We start from the raw sequence: 16,178 nt of genomic DNA, 5'->3' as shown, positions 1-16,178 counted from the left end.
ATGGTGTATCCATAGCATCAGGAGACAGAAAAACATGATTGTCTTCTGGGAATTCTTGCTGCTGGGAATCCACCTCAGTAGGATTTTCTTTTAGAAAACAGCCACTAGTCATCGGTACCGCACAGTCTGCTTTTTCCACCAAACACTTCAGAACACTAGTTGACAAATAGTTTCTAGGGACACGTGATGCTCACTTCACTAAAAAGCTTTTGATAGTTCTTGAGATTGAGGCCCACAGCAGTGTAGGAAATGATGAGTGGAAGAGAATACAAAAAAATGTTCATTCCTCTTCTTTTTGATATATTGTGCTGTTCACCTTCTCAATTGCATCTCCTTCCTTTTCATGACATCCAGATTTTGTTTAGCTTAGGGAAGTAACTTCTGACTGTCCAAATCATATTTCACTGAAGTTCTTCTCCATCATAAATGAAATTCATCTTTACAGCCATGATGAGATTGTATATTAGAGATCCTTAACTGGAGATAGAGGAGTCTGGTTATGGACCTCTTCATCTAAAGATAGAATGATAATAATAAGGCACATGCTGTCATACTTATTTTGTCATCAGTTCATTTGAAATGACTGTCAGATGAATGAAGCTGACTTCAAGTCTTCCACACCCTTGAGCTCGTTTACGGTTATTCCACAGTGATTTTTTTTTGTACTTGTACGTCACCAGTAGTACTTGTTTTAACACCACCCAGTCTGCCTGCTCAGATTTGTCATGTTTTGAAGTGTTTCGGGTTTCCTTTTCAGACATGCTAGAGTTAGAGCGAACTGTGGAAAAGGGGCCCCTTGGCGTGTAGATTTGTAGAGGAAGTGCTGGTTCAAAAGGTTAGCAGCGTTCCCATTTGAAGAGGAAGCGTTCAAGGTGAGGAGAATGGATCTCTCGGGGAGAAGGAGTGAACCAAAAATCCTTTCATCAGTCTAAGGATCTATTTGGGAAAGAGTAAGCATTTTCAGTGGCCCCTGGTTAACCTCTGCTTGGCTGAGTCTTTTCAGCATGTGCTGTCTTGAATGGAATTAAAATAAATTTGCTCTTGCCTCTGTTACCTAACTGGCAGTGTATATGTTGGTATGCATGTTGGACCTCTTTGTCCTGCTCATTAAAACTAATATTGACAGCTTGGCCAGCTGGCCAATTACTTATGCTACACAAATGTACAGGACAAAATGCGCCTGGCAACATACATCATGAATGCAAATGAAATGTTTAAAGGCTTAACAACAAGTACATGCCGCAGAGCATGATTGAAAGTGGCCATTTCAAAGCCTGTATCAGCAAATTAATGGGAAATAAATTATACTGATTGACTTTAACATATGGTAGATTGCTTTTTGAAGTATTAAGGATTAGGCTATAGCTGAGGCAGTGAATGGGAGTTGTATGATTGAACTGCAGCAATAGTTTTAAATGAGTGTAGAGTGGGTGATGGCGTATAAGCTCAGTTTCTGTCTGGAGAACAGAAAAAAAGAATGAGGTTCTTTAACTGCACTGTATATTTCTTGTAGCTGTTTTGTCTGAGGATTTATTACGCTTGTTTTGACTGAACATGGCTGCTGACTGTTGGTGGAACTGTTTATGCTTTTAGCTGGCTAGCTAACATTTTAACAGGTCTGAGTACCTTGAGAATTCACCTAGCTTTATTTGAAGGTCTTTGTGTAAAGACTACGCACATGTCTTCAATGCAAATCAGAAAATTCAAAAAATACACATATATTTGGGACAGTACATTAAGACAATGCTATTTCTCCCACTTAGATGCTTCAGATCATCAAACAGATTTTAATATTAGACATACAGACGATTAATGCTATTTTCAGTGAACGTAGCTGTTCATGCTAGTTGGAATTGCTACTGATGTTGTAGCTGCATCTTTAAATCTGGAGTTGTCTTATGTAAACATTTGTATGTTCTTCGCTGGCTTGCTAACCAAAGCTCTGAGAACATTCAGAAGTCACTTAGCTTTATTTGAACTTGGTGGTCACTCATCCAAACTGGATAGCTGCCTGTCTGTTAGTCTAGAATCTTGTTTTCTGTTTCTACACATGTTAAATGCAAGATACAAGGTGTGTGTGGAGGATTTAGAGGTGGTTAGTCTACCTGACAGAGGTGGGGTCAGTTGTAAACGTAAAGCACATTACTTTTATTGGTAGGCAGTAATAAAACCTAACTCATTCTGCATTCTTTGGACCTCATTCAATCTAACAGCTAACTAAATCACATGCTAGCTCACCATCATTCAACAAAAAAAAACAAACAAACAAGAAATCGTGAAACATTTTCTAAAGGGGTCGCAGTTGGATATAGACAATGGTTGCAAAACAAAACATTGTATCTTAAAGTCACTGCATATATCTGTGTCATAAACTGCATATAAAAGATGAAAATAGCATTTAGTTTCTGGACTCAATGCTAGCAAGCTTAGTTAGTTAGCTACATCACATAGAAGAAAATAGTACTAAGTAACAGACCAATAATATACTAGCATTTCACACTCACCAAAACTGAAAGAACAGACTTCTTGAATGGCCTGCACCACACAGGAAATTCTCAAGTTTATCCCATTAAAAGAACAACTAAAGGTACCAACATGACAAATGCAGTTAAGAGGTCCCAGTGAGAAAGTTATCAACTTATCTGTCTGGTTAATCTTTAACAAAATCAAACAGGTAAGAAATCCCTTAACATTGCTTTTTTATGAATTTGTACAGTTGGGCATTTGAGTACTCGAATCGGGTTGGCTTTTTTTAGCGCCAGCCTCCAGTGGCCAAAAGAGTAACTGCAGTTTTAGGAACTTTTATGAACGTGTGCATTGGTTTTCTTTGTTTTCTTCAGGTTGCACTTGATCTGTGTCTGGTGGATTTTGCCACTTCCCTGCCCCTTCAGTAGACTAGTGGCAGATTCTTCTGTCTATTCAATTCAAACTGGACATGAACGCACATATCGCTTCCAAAAATCAAAAATACAGTATAGTACAAGGACGCCTATAAAACCCATTTACCTCGACTGATAACAGCATACAGTACACAACTCAATTTTACTTTATTCTATCCACGTAATGTTTACAAGACTTCCAGCTGTGCCTACTGAAGATACAGGAAGTATGTACAATTTCATCCCATTGCAGTGCAGCTTGTATTGTCTTAATCTTTGTGTTAAACCATCTTTACATGGGACTTTCTTCATTCTAAAAGAAAAGGCCATCCCAGCTTTTTCAAGCCTAATCTTAAAAAAATGAAAAGTCTACTCAGGTCAGTAAAATGCTAGAAGGAACTTTTCGGTAGTTAGTGTGGATTTAGGATTTTGTTGTCTTCTGGCAAAATATGGTAGTAATCAGCCGTGTTTTTTTCTGTCCAAGTACTTTTAGGGCATTCCAGATGGATAAGCCGTGAAGCTATTTTGTGGCTCGCCCCACTGATTATCAATACTTAATTATCTGCAATTAGATTAAGAATGGAAACTCCATTATTACTCCCAAACCATGCAAGTTACCATGTGCTGTTCCAGAAATGCTGATAACTCTAACTTACTGCCACTCCTACTGAACTACTTCCCTGTTTCTTGAAGTTTGCACAGGGTGTCAGCTGACAGGAGGAAAAGGGGACTCTGGGTGTCATATGTTGCACTTTAAAAAGATTGGTTATGTGATAGCATGTTTTCCTCTAAATAAAACAGGGTAATTTGATGTCAGATGAATGACGGTCAACTAATGCAACGAGTGGAAGAGGTAATTATAGGAGAAAACGCAGTATAGTGTTTCACTTTTATTAGGGTGCCAGTGGAACCCAAAAATAATCCCCAATCAGCCAGTGTAATTGAGTGTGTCACACCAGGCTGCCACTCCCTTCCCCTGACAGGCAGGCACACACAGGCGGCACAATGCCGTCATACAACCTTTCTTCCATTTCAGCCTTGCAGCTCTCCTTGGCAGAGGTGAAAACTCCAGCGGGAAGGCAGGAGTGCACAGCAAAAAGAAAGGCGGTCTTTATTGCAGATGCCAACATCAGCAGCGCCCACAGCCAGCGTGTATAGACAGAGGTGCTGCCTGTCCTTCACAGCCTCAGTGTGTATATGTGTGTGTATGTTCTACATCAATGAAAAAGGGGCGGGAAAGGAGCCGTCTACCACTCACACTAACCAGAACTAGAGTCGTGCTTCTCTGGAAGTCTGTCGGTGTAGAGTAGTTGTAGAGTCAGCCGGTGCCCTGCTGCCACAGGCTGTCTGGACTTGTCAATGAACAGTCTAGTTGGGTCACCCTAGGTCGAGACAGGCCTCTGTCCTTACTTGAGCTTCTCTACAATGAAGGTAGGTTCGTGTCCTCAGCGTAATCTTGCCGTGGCTGGAGTTTGTCTTTAAACCTCTGGTGTCTTTGGTTTTCTTCATGTCAACAGTCGTACAGCATGCGTGCTTCACAGAGAACGTATTTTCTCTTCTGTTTTGATTTTCTGTCTTTAACACGGAATGACATTTCATTTCTTTGTTAGTTTAAGGTCCTGATTATTTCCATTTCTTGTCCTGTATCATCTGTGACATTTTGGGAACTATCCTGTTAGGCCTGAACCAGATGGGTTTCGTCTCTTCTCCTGGTTGATAATAGAGCACCCACACACCCCCACTCCACCACCACCACCTCCATCATTTGTGTCTTGCAGCAGATGATGTACAGGTGCTTCTCCTGAGCCTCTGAATCGTTTCCCTCGTCTGGATAAAATGCCCTTGAAACCAGCAGGGGCAGCAGGCAAATCCATAACCTGTCATGACCGCTTAGCCAGGATCTCAGACTGCGTAATTTTGGCCTGATGGTCCTGCTCAGAGCGGACAGCTGAGGGTGCTGCCCATCAGTCACTTTGGCAGCAGTGCTGCCCACTCGGTGCCAGCGATGAGCAATGGATAGTAGAGAAGGGACATAAAGAGAAAGGGGAGGTGATCCAGGGGACCCGTGAAGGGCATTCAGCCGTCATCAGTTTCTCTCATTTCCTGTGGCCTGGCAGAAAGCAAAGAAGTTTGTCTTCAGTTTGTAAAATCTAAACCATAACCTTTTACTAAACTTGACTTTGTAGTTCTATTGCCTAAAACTAACCAAAGAACCACTGAAAATGGAAAAAGACTTGAAAGTCAGTCTTCTACGCGACGTCCTGTGTTTTAGCCATCCATCCATGTCTGTTGCCCTTTATGCCCTTTATCCCAACAGCATTCACACCAACCAGTCAAATTCTGCAGACACTACAATGCAGTTTTTCAGAATTTCACTTATCAGTGTTTATTACCTGTATGCAAACTGATATTTAATTTGCCTGTAAAGGGTGTAAATGTGCAGTGTATAAAAGCTAAGTTAAAAGTTGTAACAGAAGGACACAGCTTCTTCATAAGTGTGTGGAAGCTTCAGGGAAAAGGAAACTTGGCAGCGCTGCGCGTCTCTGCTCCACCTAGAATTAAAGCCCATTTCACTAGTTTGACGCACCTGGTGCCAGGAAGCAACTTTCACATTCAGAGGTTACTGAATACCAAAGTTCAGTCTACTGAATCATTTCTAGGGTGTTTGCTTAGCCGTTGTTGCTTTCGATTTTATACAGTCATTTGATAGTTAGTGTTAGATCCTTTAAGGTGGGTAATTCCAAACCACAGTGTGTTGAAACTTTGACTTTCCCTCTTCTCTCTTCTTCCAAGACTAGTTCATTTTAAAACAACATTATCATAACATACAAAAAAATGCAAGGCTTTAGTGGAACAAGGTAGCAGATGTTAGTTTCATATGCAGCAATTTCTTATAGGTTGAAGCTTGTGTGAGTATGCCACCTGACATCAGAACATCAGATAAGAATTTCAAAAAGAAGCACAGTTAATAATGATGATAGGCACGCCACTGATTGTTAGTAGTTACACTTTGATTTGCTGTGAACTGGCCAGTGGACAATAACTGGATTGGGTAAAAATTTTGGAAGAAATAAAAATTGCTTTTATGCACAAGGCAAATGAGGAAAGATCTGGAAAGTGAAAATTGTCCCAGTAAAGTGCGGACTCAGTGTTTTAGCGTCCTTGTTGTGAACCGTGTTCCTATCCTGTTTCAGTTTATCTGAAGTCAGTGCGCCTTGTTTTTTTATTCCCCTTGGTACTTTTGCATTTTCCCGTCACGCATAGCCAGTGTCCAGCCATTCTCAGACTCAGACTGAGCACACTCAGCCAGCCGCTCTGCCTGGAATAGAAAAATGTTTATGAATACTAATGAAGCAGCAGCAGCTTTACAGAGAGCGCCTCAGGTTTACACCACTGCAAGATGCTCATCTGTTTTTACTGCAAACTAAACGTGTCAGGATCTGCCATGTGTTCTGTGTGAGACACCGACACGTCTCGGCAGCACACGATGAGCTTCAGTAAATGTTATCTACTATCATTTGGTTGGAGGAAATCTGATTGGTTTTTTCTTTTGTTTTTCTTAATGGAAAAAAAATCAGCAAAATAAAGAACGACGAGACAGCATCACCATCTGTGGGGGACATCTGAAAAATACTTCCTGTCTTGAATCACCTGATAGCATCATGGTTTGGGTGGATTGAATGCACAGACATTACAACAACAAATACTAAAGATAGGATGCGGTTCTAAAAGCGCAGCCCTGTTTTGGAACACACATACATAAAGTAGAACTAAAGACCATGTACGGACTTATACCCGAGAGTGACACTGATTGATTTTAGAATCCGAGGCAGCGATAAATCTTGTTTACTAGAGCTGGGAATAAATCTGCCTGGCTTGATTAACAGATATGTGTGGTTTATTAAAACTTTGGTTTTATTTAAGTAATACTGGAAACCTTTAGCAGATTTGAAAAGATTTTAAAATATAGTTGGATTGGTAACTTAGTCAAACCATCTTGACTTTTACTATAAACACTTTATCTGAACAGATGAAACCTTTACAGTGCCCTTAAATGTCATATTATATTAAAAAATATTATTTGTATTTGTTAATGTAGAAAGTAACATCAGCAAGTTGTTGCAAGTGCAAGCATATCACTGTGAATTTATGTGGTCGGCTATCTGCCGCGACTCCCTGAGCCTGGTTCTGCTGAAGGTTTCTCCCTGTTAAAAGGGAGATTTTCCTTCCCACTGTCACCAAAGTGCTTGCTCATAGGGGGTCAGGATTGTTGGGTTCTTCTCTGTATGTATTATTGTAGGGTCTACCTTACAATATAAAGCACCTTGAGGTGACTGTTGTTGTGATTTGGCGCTGTATAAATAAAATTGAATTGAATCAAATTGAATTATGTGACCTCTGCAAGGAAGATCTCAAACTGAGTAAAACTGACATCGACTGTTTTTGAGAAATATATTAATTTGTTTTCTAGATAAGAGCAAAGTAAGAGAATATTTCTTTTATTCTCTAAGAGAGGCCTACATTGTATCCTTGTGAGTGCTGCAGAACCATTGTTCCAGCGTCCATCACTGTGTTCATAACTCTTAAAAGTGAAACGATACATGATAAGACTCGGGTTGTAATAACATCCTGTGATGCTGCTCAATATTTACTTCTCCCTATGCTGCTGTGGGTTAATGGTTTGGTATTAGAGCTCATGGGCAGCTCAGATAGAGGTTGGAGGAAGAGTTATGGCTTGAGGATTAGGCGAGATAAGCTGAATAACTGCATGGTGGTCGGAGGAGCTACAACAGCAGAGCATAAACATAAACAGATATTATTCCATATGGACACCAACAAACCATCAAGTATGTTTTCATCTGCCAGCTCTTGTATCTGCAGTATGTATGTGTGTGTTTCATTGCTTTTAATGGGTGATGGTTGCATGTGGATGTTATTTGTTTTTAAGTAATGTGGGCTGTGTGCTGCATGTGCTCTGTTGCTGGCTAGGAGCAACATGACCAGCACAGAGCATGAGAACCAGCGGTTAGTTAAGTTAATCCTCCCTCTCTCGCTCTCTGTCTCTCTCTCTCTCTCTCATGAAGAGGCTTGAGGCTGAGAGGGCAGGGCTACCGCCTCCCCGTGAAGGCCACACGTGGGTGGGTTCTGTGCTCAGGGATTACAGGGCTGAAGTGGAGCCAAACAGCTTTAGAACGGGCAGCCAGACGCCCTGTCTGCTTTCTGGGCTGGGCCTGAGGAGCACTCAGTTTGGGTTGTGGGTGGTGTGACCAGCTCCACCAGAGCACAAGGGCCTGGATCTTTGTTTTCACTTCTAAATGAACGTATTCCCTAGCGTCTGTAAACAGGAGATAATTAGAAATGAGCTGGTACTTGTGAAAATATGCTACAGCTTCTGCTCCAAGTCGGTGTAGGTTAATGGAAAAACAGCTTTTATGGCTCCACTGAATTTTTGAAATGGTGCCTGTTTGTGTACGTTTAGTTCTGACCCATAATTAAAGTGAAGTGGCTTGTAAAAAGAATCAGTTCAAATATAATCTCATATTTCTAACTATAACAAAGACATTCTCAACTCTGAAAATATTTTTCCTTCCTGAGTCACATCAGTGTTTCCCATAGAATTAGACTTTGTTGTGGTGGTAACGGGGGGGGGAGGGAGTGCACCGCAGACCATGGTTATTGTATAGCAACTGCAAACAAGGTTGTGTTTTACTCTTTGTGAAATCTTCCAAGCACCTTGAAAAGTGAGTTTTCCTTCTTTCTGCAGCTCTGAAACACCAGGATTTGATTTTAACTTATTCTCTTCAAACATTTTTACATGTATGAAAACAGCTTGGTAGAAAAAACTGGGAAAAAAGGTGATTCGTTGCTGTAACCGAATGAGGTCAGTTGCTGATAAAATGAAAAGAAATTTTTTTTAGAAGATCTCTTATTCAGTATGATCTTATTCAAGATCATATTCTCACGAATCACATTCAATGGAAGAGCTGTTATTTCTACCATACCTCTATGCTTCCTGCTGAATCACCTCGAGTGTGTCAAAACAATGCTTCAACTTTCAGGCACTCAAGTGTGGCAAGTGATCTGGTGATTAGCCGGGATTGTGTTGGTTTGGCTAAAAATCTCCTGAAAAGCTCTAAGCCAGCACACAAGTGCACTGTGGCACTGCTCTGTGTTCTCAGAAATTACAGTAGAGCTCAACATTGACAGTCTCACCCTAGAAGATGAATTCTTGGTGAATGTCAGTCAAAAAGAAGATGCACTCTCTGAACATTCAGCCATTATCCGGCCTGGAAACCTTGGGCCCTTCAACCCGATCGTAGCTGGAGGCCCTGCTCTCATAACCAGTGATGCAACATTTGAGTCTGTTTGAAACAGAAGCTGATATTTGTTCTCTGTGCAAGAGCGCAACTCATCAGAATAGAACTTACAGGAAGTAAACTGAAACTAAAAATAGCAGCTCCATGGCTGTGACCAAGCTTCCTTAAGTTTTTCAGATGCGTTCATAAAAATGTTTCCCTGCTATGGGGGTTACCTAACTGTCAGGTTATTTAACTAGCAATGATCTAACACAGAGAAAAGCATCAGGCCCCCAGATCTTTAAAGCTGATGATCTGATTATTTGATGCCACTTATTCATCACCACTCCCTGTGAAAAATGGCTCTCCTCTGAGACTCTGCCTAGTGAATCCGGGTAAGCTCCCTGTGCTTCTAATCAGTGCTGCTGTTGTTTTAAACCACAGACCAGAGCATCTGGGGAAGGTGGACATGCAGACACATTTGTCTCCAGGTACCCGACTCACACAGACTGCTCAATTTACTTACCAAGTGAAGCAGAAAATGTAGTGTCTGTCAGTGACTCTATTTTTGCCACCGCTGGTATCTCGTGCAGTATGTGAAATGTGTCACAGCTGTGGGTGTGGCATGTTGTCATCCTGACTGTAGAAGGAGGTGTTGGTAGTGAGAAGAGCTAAGGTTTGCCCGCCGTAGACGGAGACTGAAGTGTGCGTAAGACGAGAGTAAGATGTGGTCATTATAGTTGGACCAGAGCTGTCACACCCTCCGTCCTCAGCGCTGAGGAACTGGAAGTGATATCGGGATTAATACAAGAACAAGGAACACTGCTGTTCCCACTTTGGAGTCTAGACAGAGTGTGACAGGTGTGTCTGTAACACAAGCCCTTAAAAGAGCCATCCTGTAATGAGTTGTCACTCTTTAAACTCGCTTTGAATGCACTCAATTGAAACTGTTCGCCTGTTCGAAAAAGACCAGCTGCTTTATGAATTCCTCCGTGTGCTTTTGTGTTGGATCAATAAAGGGTAAACACACGAGGACGCACATACCAGTGCAGTGAAAAATGGGAGTTAACTGTAAGCACAGAAAAGCTAGCTTGAAAAAAAAATGACAACTTGTCTGTAAATCAACACATTTGTAATAATAATGTTTTGAGTTATTCCTGTCACATACAGACATTCAGATGATGTGATTCTGCTCACGTAGCTCAAAGGTCACAGGGGGAACCTGATGTAAGGTGGTGTGGGGGAGAAGTAGATAGCATAGTTAGCACTGGATGAACAATAAGATCTGTTGTGTCATACGTATTTTAATGGCTCACACAGTGAGTACTAAATTTTGAATTTTATTTTATTTCACAAAATATTGATTGTCTCTTAGTTGTGCTGAAATTTTAATATAAAAATTATATGTATGTCCTTGTTACTAAATTTAGAGAGTATGTGAAAACTATATCAAGACATAAATTGGTAAATTGGTTAGCTTAAAGTGAGCAATGGTTCAACCTTGGAAATAGCTTGAAGGTCCAGCAATGCTACAGTCACACTAGTGTCTGCAGCCACTCACGGTCAAACATCTTCAAACCGTCTTTGATGCATCGAGACGGCAATAAAACAAAAGCTATACCAATCCACCTGCGATAATACGGTGATTAGGTGTGATATAGCTGTGAATATCTCTTGCCATTGATTGCAAATTTGTAGCATCTCCATACACAGAAATTCACATTAGTTAACATCTTACATTAGGGGTCCAGCTGGAACCCCATTTCCATAACTGAAAAATGACAGGCAATCAGCAACTTTGCTTTTATATGGAGCAGGCAACACTTTAAGCAACACAAGTGTTGCTTAAAATAATCTTAAGCAACACTTAAGATTATTTTAAAGTTTTTACCGAGCTGCAGTGTGTTTACGAGTCCTTCCATGTCAGCTTATCGCACTGTCTCAAACTCATCTGGGAGGTAAAAATACATCCCATCTCTGCTAACTACTGTACTGTAATCACTGTCACGATAGAGATGAGAGAGACCAAAATAACCCAAGGTCTGATCAAAGGCAGCTGGCTCCAACTGTCCCTCTCTGCATTCAAGCAGAGTGAGTGTTAAATGCTGCTGCTCTACCTTAAGCTGCGCAGTCATGATTAAAGCTAAAGGAGAACCAGGTTCCCCCGGCGATGTTCAGTGGGGGTGAATACTTTAATTAATAAATAATGACCCAGCCAGTGACGGGGACTTTGCGGGATTTTCAGATCTTATCCAGGTTTTTGCATCACTTGAGCTCAGTTCAGACCCGTTTTAGTTCAATATTCTTCTGCTGTGAAAACATTTCTGCTCCTAGCTGAGCTATCCTTGTGTACCACAGGTAGCAGTAATGAATGCTAAACTCTTATCACTGCACTCTGCTGCACTAAATATAAAACCTCCATACGGGAGACATTTTGCTCTCTTTTCTAAGTTCTGTAATGGCTTATTCACCTCATACTCTATCTTTATTTTACCTTTGACTTATTGTATTCAGGATTATTTCCCATTATTCTTTGTTTTCTTGAGGGGAAATAGGAGCAGAAGATGTATAAGCTTAACCACAGAGGCCTTACAGTCCCAGCTACCACTGTTAGCTGTCTTATCACACTGCTTTACTATGTGATGGATGATATAATCTTTGGTCCACACCCATCTTTTTTGGGGGGGAGAGGTAATGATGTCATGAACCGGAAGTGGAGGGGCCCTCCTCAGGGCTTTGGTTTATGTGGTTGAGGTGGGAACATCATCAGCACAAAGATGCAAAGAGTTGTGAGTCAAACATTCCCTCTAAACTCGGATTGTTTGTTTAAAGGGTGGTTAAGCCAGTCAGCTGGCTGAGCAGCTGTTCCTTGGGTAATGTTGGCTGGAAAGCTGTGGCTGTGATACTATCTTCTAATGCACACTTTCAAGGCCTTTGATCAGAAGTCCTAGAGAGCTGATTATCAAGTGCTGATTAAAGCTGAACGTTGGGCAGATCTACTGAGGTGAACTGACATTAATGCAGTCCTAACTCCAGCTAAAACGTTATATCCAGGGGGTTTTCCCGGGCCTCATCCTTTCTGCAGTTCTCTTGCCATCACCACCAGAGTTTTCTCTCTCTCTCCAGTTTTAACTTCTTGCCCCTTCCTGCTTAGGACCCTCCAGATCCATGGGACACCAGTGCCCCCGCTGCCACAAGACCCAGTTTTCCTCTGGAGGAATTCCCTCCCTCTTCCTGCGAACGCCCCTCCTCACAAGCCGAGAAGGGAGGCCAGAGCTATAGTGGAGAAGAGTTGAAGGAGAGGGGAGCCGTCCTCTGTCAGAACACAGCACAGTCAGCCAGCAAATGAACATTTAGCCCAGGGATGGAGTAAGCGAGGTCAGGGCGGTGATGGGTCTAGAGTAGGGGCTCGCAGGGTAACATGTGGTGTCTGCAGTGTGCCTCTGACAGGACTCAGTCCTTACTGGAGCTGGAGTCATACAGCTGGTAAGTGTGTGCGTGCTTGCTCTGAGTCTTTTAATAGCTGCTGGACACGTACTTAGCTTCTGATTTGGCTCTGAACGGGTCTCGTGATGCAGCTTGTACATTTCACTAATGGCAGCTGCTGTATTTAGGGGCCACTGCCAGCTCAATTGAGAAAGCATTAATAAATGTCCAACAAAACTGCTGGTACTGCTTATTAGATGAATTGCATTTAATGAAGTAGATTTTTGTGCCAGGGTGTAGCTGCTGATGAAGAAGCCCGCTTTGCATGAAAGCCGTTGATTTTCCCACTGAGTGCCAAGCAAGTGAATGCAGCTGACTCATATTTTACTGTTCCTAACTCAGTGCCCTCTAACTCAGGTTTAATCAAGTTAGGCTTAATCAGCTCACAATGAAACGTACAAGTCATTGTGGATGCACGGCAAACGTGTGAGTGGCAGGTCGGAGTAATTAATTCATCACTGCAGAGTGACACAGTGAGAAGAGGCTCAGGTTTTTGAAGAAGTCACACAGCAGCACAGGGAGGATGTCTCCAGGGGAGGTGGTGACACCAGCACTGTCCTCGCATCACCTGCCCTCCCTCCTCCTCCCTCCCCCTCCACTGGCTCTGACACACCAGCGCCCGCTACCAACACATCATTAAAATTCTATCAGGCGGCAATTTATGCACTGTCATGGGACTCTGAGGCACTTTGTGGGTTTCTGATTCGAAACGGCAGCTGTAATGAAACAAGAGGGAAGGTGCACCCTGGAGGAAATGTGGGTGTGATTGTTTGTGTTAAGACTTCAAGTTTTAACACCACATCTGGCACCTCTGCTGGACGGCAGGACCTCTAAACGTCAGGAAGAGGTTAATATTTTGAAATGGTGAAAAGAGTTGCGTAATGTCTTCAGTGGCTCCAGTGGAGTTTTCTGAAACCTGAGATTTGCGATATCACTGGAGTAATGTTAGCTTGAACCAGGAGACTGAAGTTTTATCATGGAAAGCGGAAGAAGCGGCTGTTTATAAAACAGGGCGGGTCTAATGTGCAGAGCGTCTCACCGATTCAGCCACTCTGTAAATAAATAGTTCGCTTTGGACCATTTTTCAAATGGACTTTCCAGACAGGGAAGAAAACAACTCCGAGGCCCTTACGTGATTTTCTGGGGTTGTCGCGATATTATTGGTTTAGATTTGTGTTATACACACGTGGGTGCTGTTATGTTAATGCTTCCTTACAGCTTGTTACAGACATGCTGAGGATTTCAGAGAACTTTGGCATCTAATTTAGACCAGGCGGTGCAGGAAGTTGGGTATTACGTGTAAGACCTTTGCAGTCCTGTTAAACACTCGTTATCTTATCCTTGACATGAAGGGAGAGCAGTTCTCTGATCTCGGCATCAGACCAATTTTTGCATGTATTTGCAGTCAAACTGACTGTTTCCAAGTGAAATCTGGCAGTAAGGCCCAGTATTATGTATCTGACTCCCTGACATAAGAGGAAGTTACACTTTCTTTACATTTCTTTCCACAGAAATGTAAATACTGTGACGTGCAGTGTTATGTCTTGTCTCAGAGTGATGCTGAAAAACTGCTTCATGCATGTATTATTTCTAGGCTGGATTGTAAATAATAATTATTGTAAATAATTATTATCAGGCTGTCCTAAAACCTCCCTTAAAAGCCTTCAGTTGAGAGTACTGGCAGGGAAAGAGACTGCACATTTCTCCCATAGGGGATTCTCTTTATTGGCTCCCTGTTAAATTCAAAATTAAGTTTTAAATCCTTCTCGTCACATACAAGGTCTTGAGTAATCAGCCCCAACTAATCTTACAGACCTCATGATGCACTGAGTCTTTCTTCTTTGCTTACCTCTTTTCACACTCTCCCTTTAATCGTTAGTTATCAATAATTAGTGTGTCTTTTGCCCTGTCTCATGTTTCTTCCTGTTAAAAGGGAGTTTTTGCTTCCCACAGTCGCCAAGTTTTGCTGCCCACAGTCGCCAAGGGGTTTTCTCTGTATTATTGCAGCCTCTTTACCTTACAATAGAAAGTGCCTTGAGGCGACTGCTGCTGTGATTTGCCATTATATAAAGAAAATTGAATGGAACTGAATTATGCATGTGTGTCATAGTAACAGTGAAATGTCTGCACTCAGATGCAGCTGTTTGTCGAATTAGATTTATTATTAACACATAGTAGAAAAGAGGTTGGATGGATATATAATTCAAACTAAGTATTCTTAAACTAAATTCTAAAATAATCAGTGTAAATAAACAAATGCCTGGCGTACAAAGAGTCCCCTTGGGGGAATTCTGCTAGGGATTAGGCTCTAGGATTATGTCACGTGGCTATTAGGCGTTGTCAACTGCATTTGTGTTTGTTCTGCACTGAAACTCATTCAGAAATGTTACTCGGTCTAATGTAGTAATAAGATGGCTGTCAATCACTGAAATATGACCGGGGTGTTTAGATGTAAGGCTGAAATGTTCCACTGCTAACAGGATAAGTGAAATAGAAAGAGCTACTCTTATGAAAGCAGTTCAATTATTCAACTGGCTGACATTTTGGAAGCTGTAGCAGTGTGTTAGGTTGAAGCCAGATTATAGTTAACACAAGAGGAGTCCCAACACGGTAACACTGATACACTTAGCTTAAACAAATATCAGTGATCCGGGTACTTCCTGCTTCAGCCATGCTCCCCACAGTCACTGCTGCACCTCAGTTTGTGATCCAGCACTAATCCAAACACGTACCAAACTGAGGTAGTGGAATTACCTCCATCAGCATCTCAAACATTGGAGGTGCCAATCCCAGTTCTTCCAGCATCTTTATGATATCTCTTTAGCAACAATATGTAGTTACATTCTTTTTAGAAGTTTGCTAGTTAATTGGCTACATGCATAACCTCTAATTAATATGCACCTATACAGTACTACAGTATGAAAACTGGAGCTATCTAGGAAGGAGATCCTTTTGTGTTTTCTAAAACCTGTCACACTCATTCTTCCTGCTCTGAACAAATCTCTCTCTCCCTCTCTGACTGCTGGGGTACTACTTCATATATGTTGAAATATGAGCAACATACTCTTCAGTCATTCTCATGCAACATAACCAGCTAACTGAAGACATCAGCATGCTGTAAGTGGCTTGAGTTTGGTGCCACGTTTTGAGCATGCCAAGCTCTTCTTCCGTCTAACGGAATTGATATTTCCAATTAAACTTCCTCTGCTGGAGCAGATGTATTATGGCCCGGCCTTCAGTCTAATTAAAGGGCTCTCTCTGTCTGATTAGATTAGTTCCTTTAAAAATTAAAAATGTGTTGAGGGTGCACAGGGAAGGGAATGAAAATGCCGAAAGTGGTTTTAAAATGAGCATGAGTGTCCAGCTTGGAGAGCGGGGACGTTTTCCCTAATAAGAGATGTTATCACGTGACAGAGAAACTGTCGTTCATTACAGTGACTTGGCAAAATAAACATTATTGCAAAGTATCCCACAGGAATGTGTGGCCTTCCAAATTTGTTCTAAATGCCACTACTAT

General features: G+C 41.7%; 1 protein-coding gene across 6 annotated transcripts in view; it reads left to right on the top strand.

Annotated features, from left to right (window-relative positions):
• Positions 1 to 16,178, top strand: part of iqsec1b (IQ motif and Sec7 domain ArfGEF 1b) — a 241,046-nt gene that overhangs the window by 202,671 nt on the left and 22,197 nt on the right. The window contains exon 1 of one of the 6 annotated variants that reach the window (XM_063474843.1): positions 12,553 to 12,661. The exons of the other annotated variants lie outside the window; for them this stretch is intronic. Coding sequence (XP_063330913.1) covers positions 12,597 to 12,661 — 65 coding nt within the window. The 5' untranslated portion in view covers positions 12,553 to 12,596. Of the gene's footprint in view, positions 1 to 12,552; positions 12,662 to 16,178 lie in introns of those variants that run through there. 6 annotated transcript variants of the gene reach the window in all.

Source organism: Pelmatolapia mariae, linkage group LG5 (genome assembly GCF_036321145.2).
Source record: "Pelmatolapia mariae isolate MD_Pm_ZW linkage group LG5, Pm_UMD_F_2, whole genome shotgun sequence".
NCBI lineage: Eukaryota > Metazoa > Chordata > Actinopteri > Cichliformes > Cichlidae > Pelmatolapia > Pelmatolapia mariae.
This window is presented reverse-complemented; position numbering and strand designations above follow the sequence as displayed.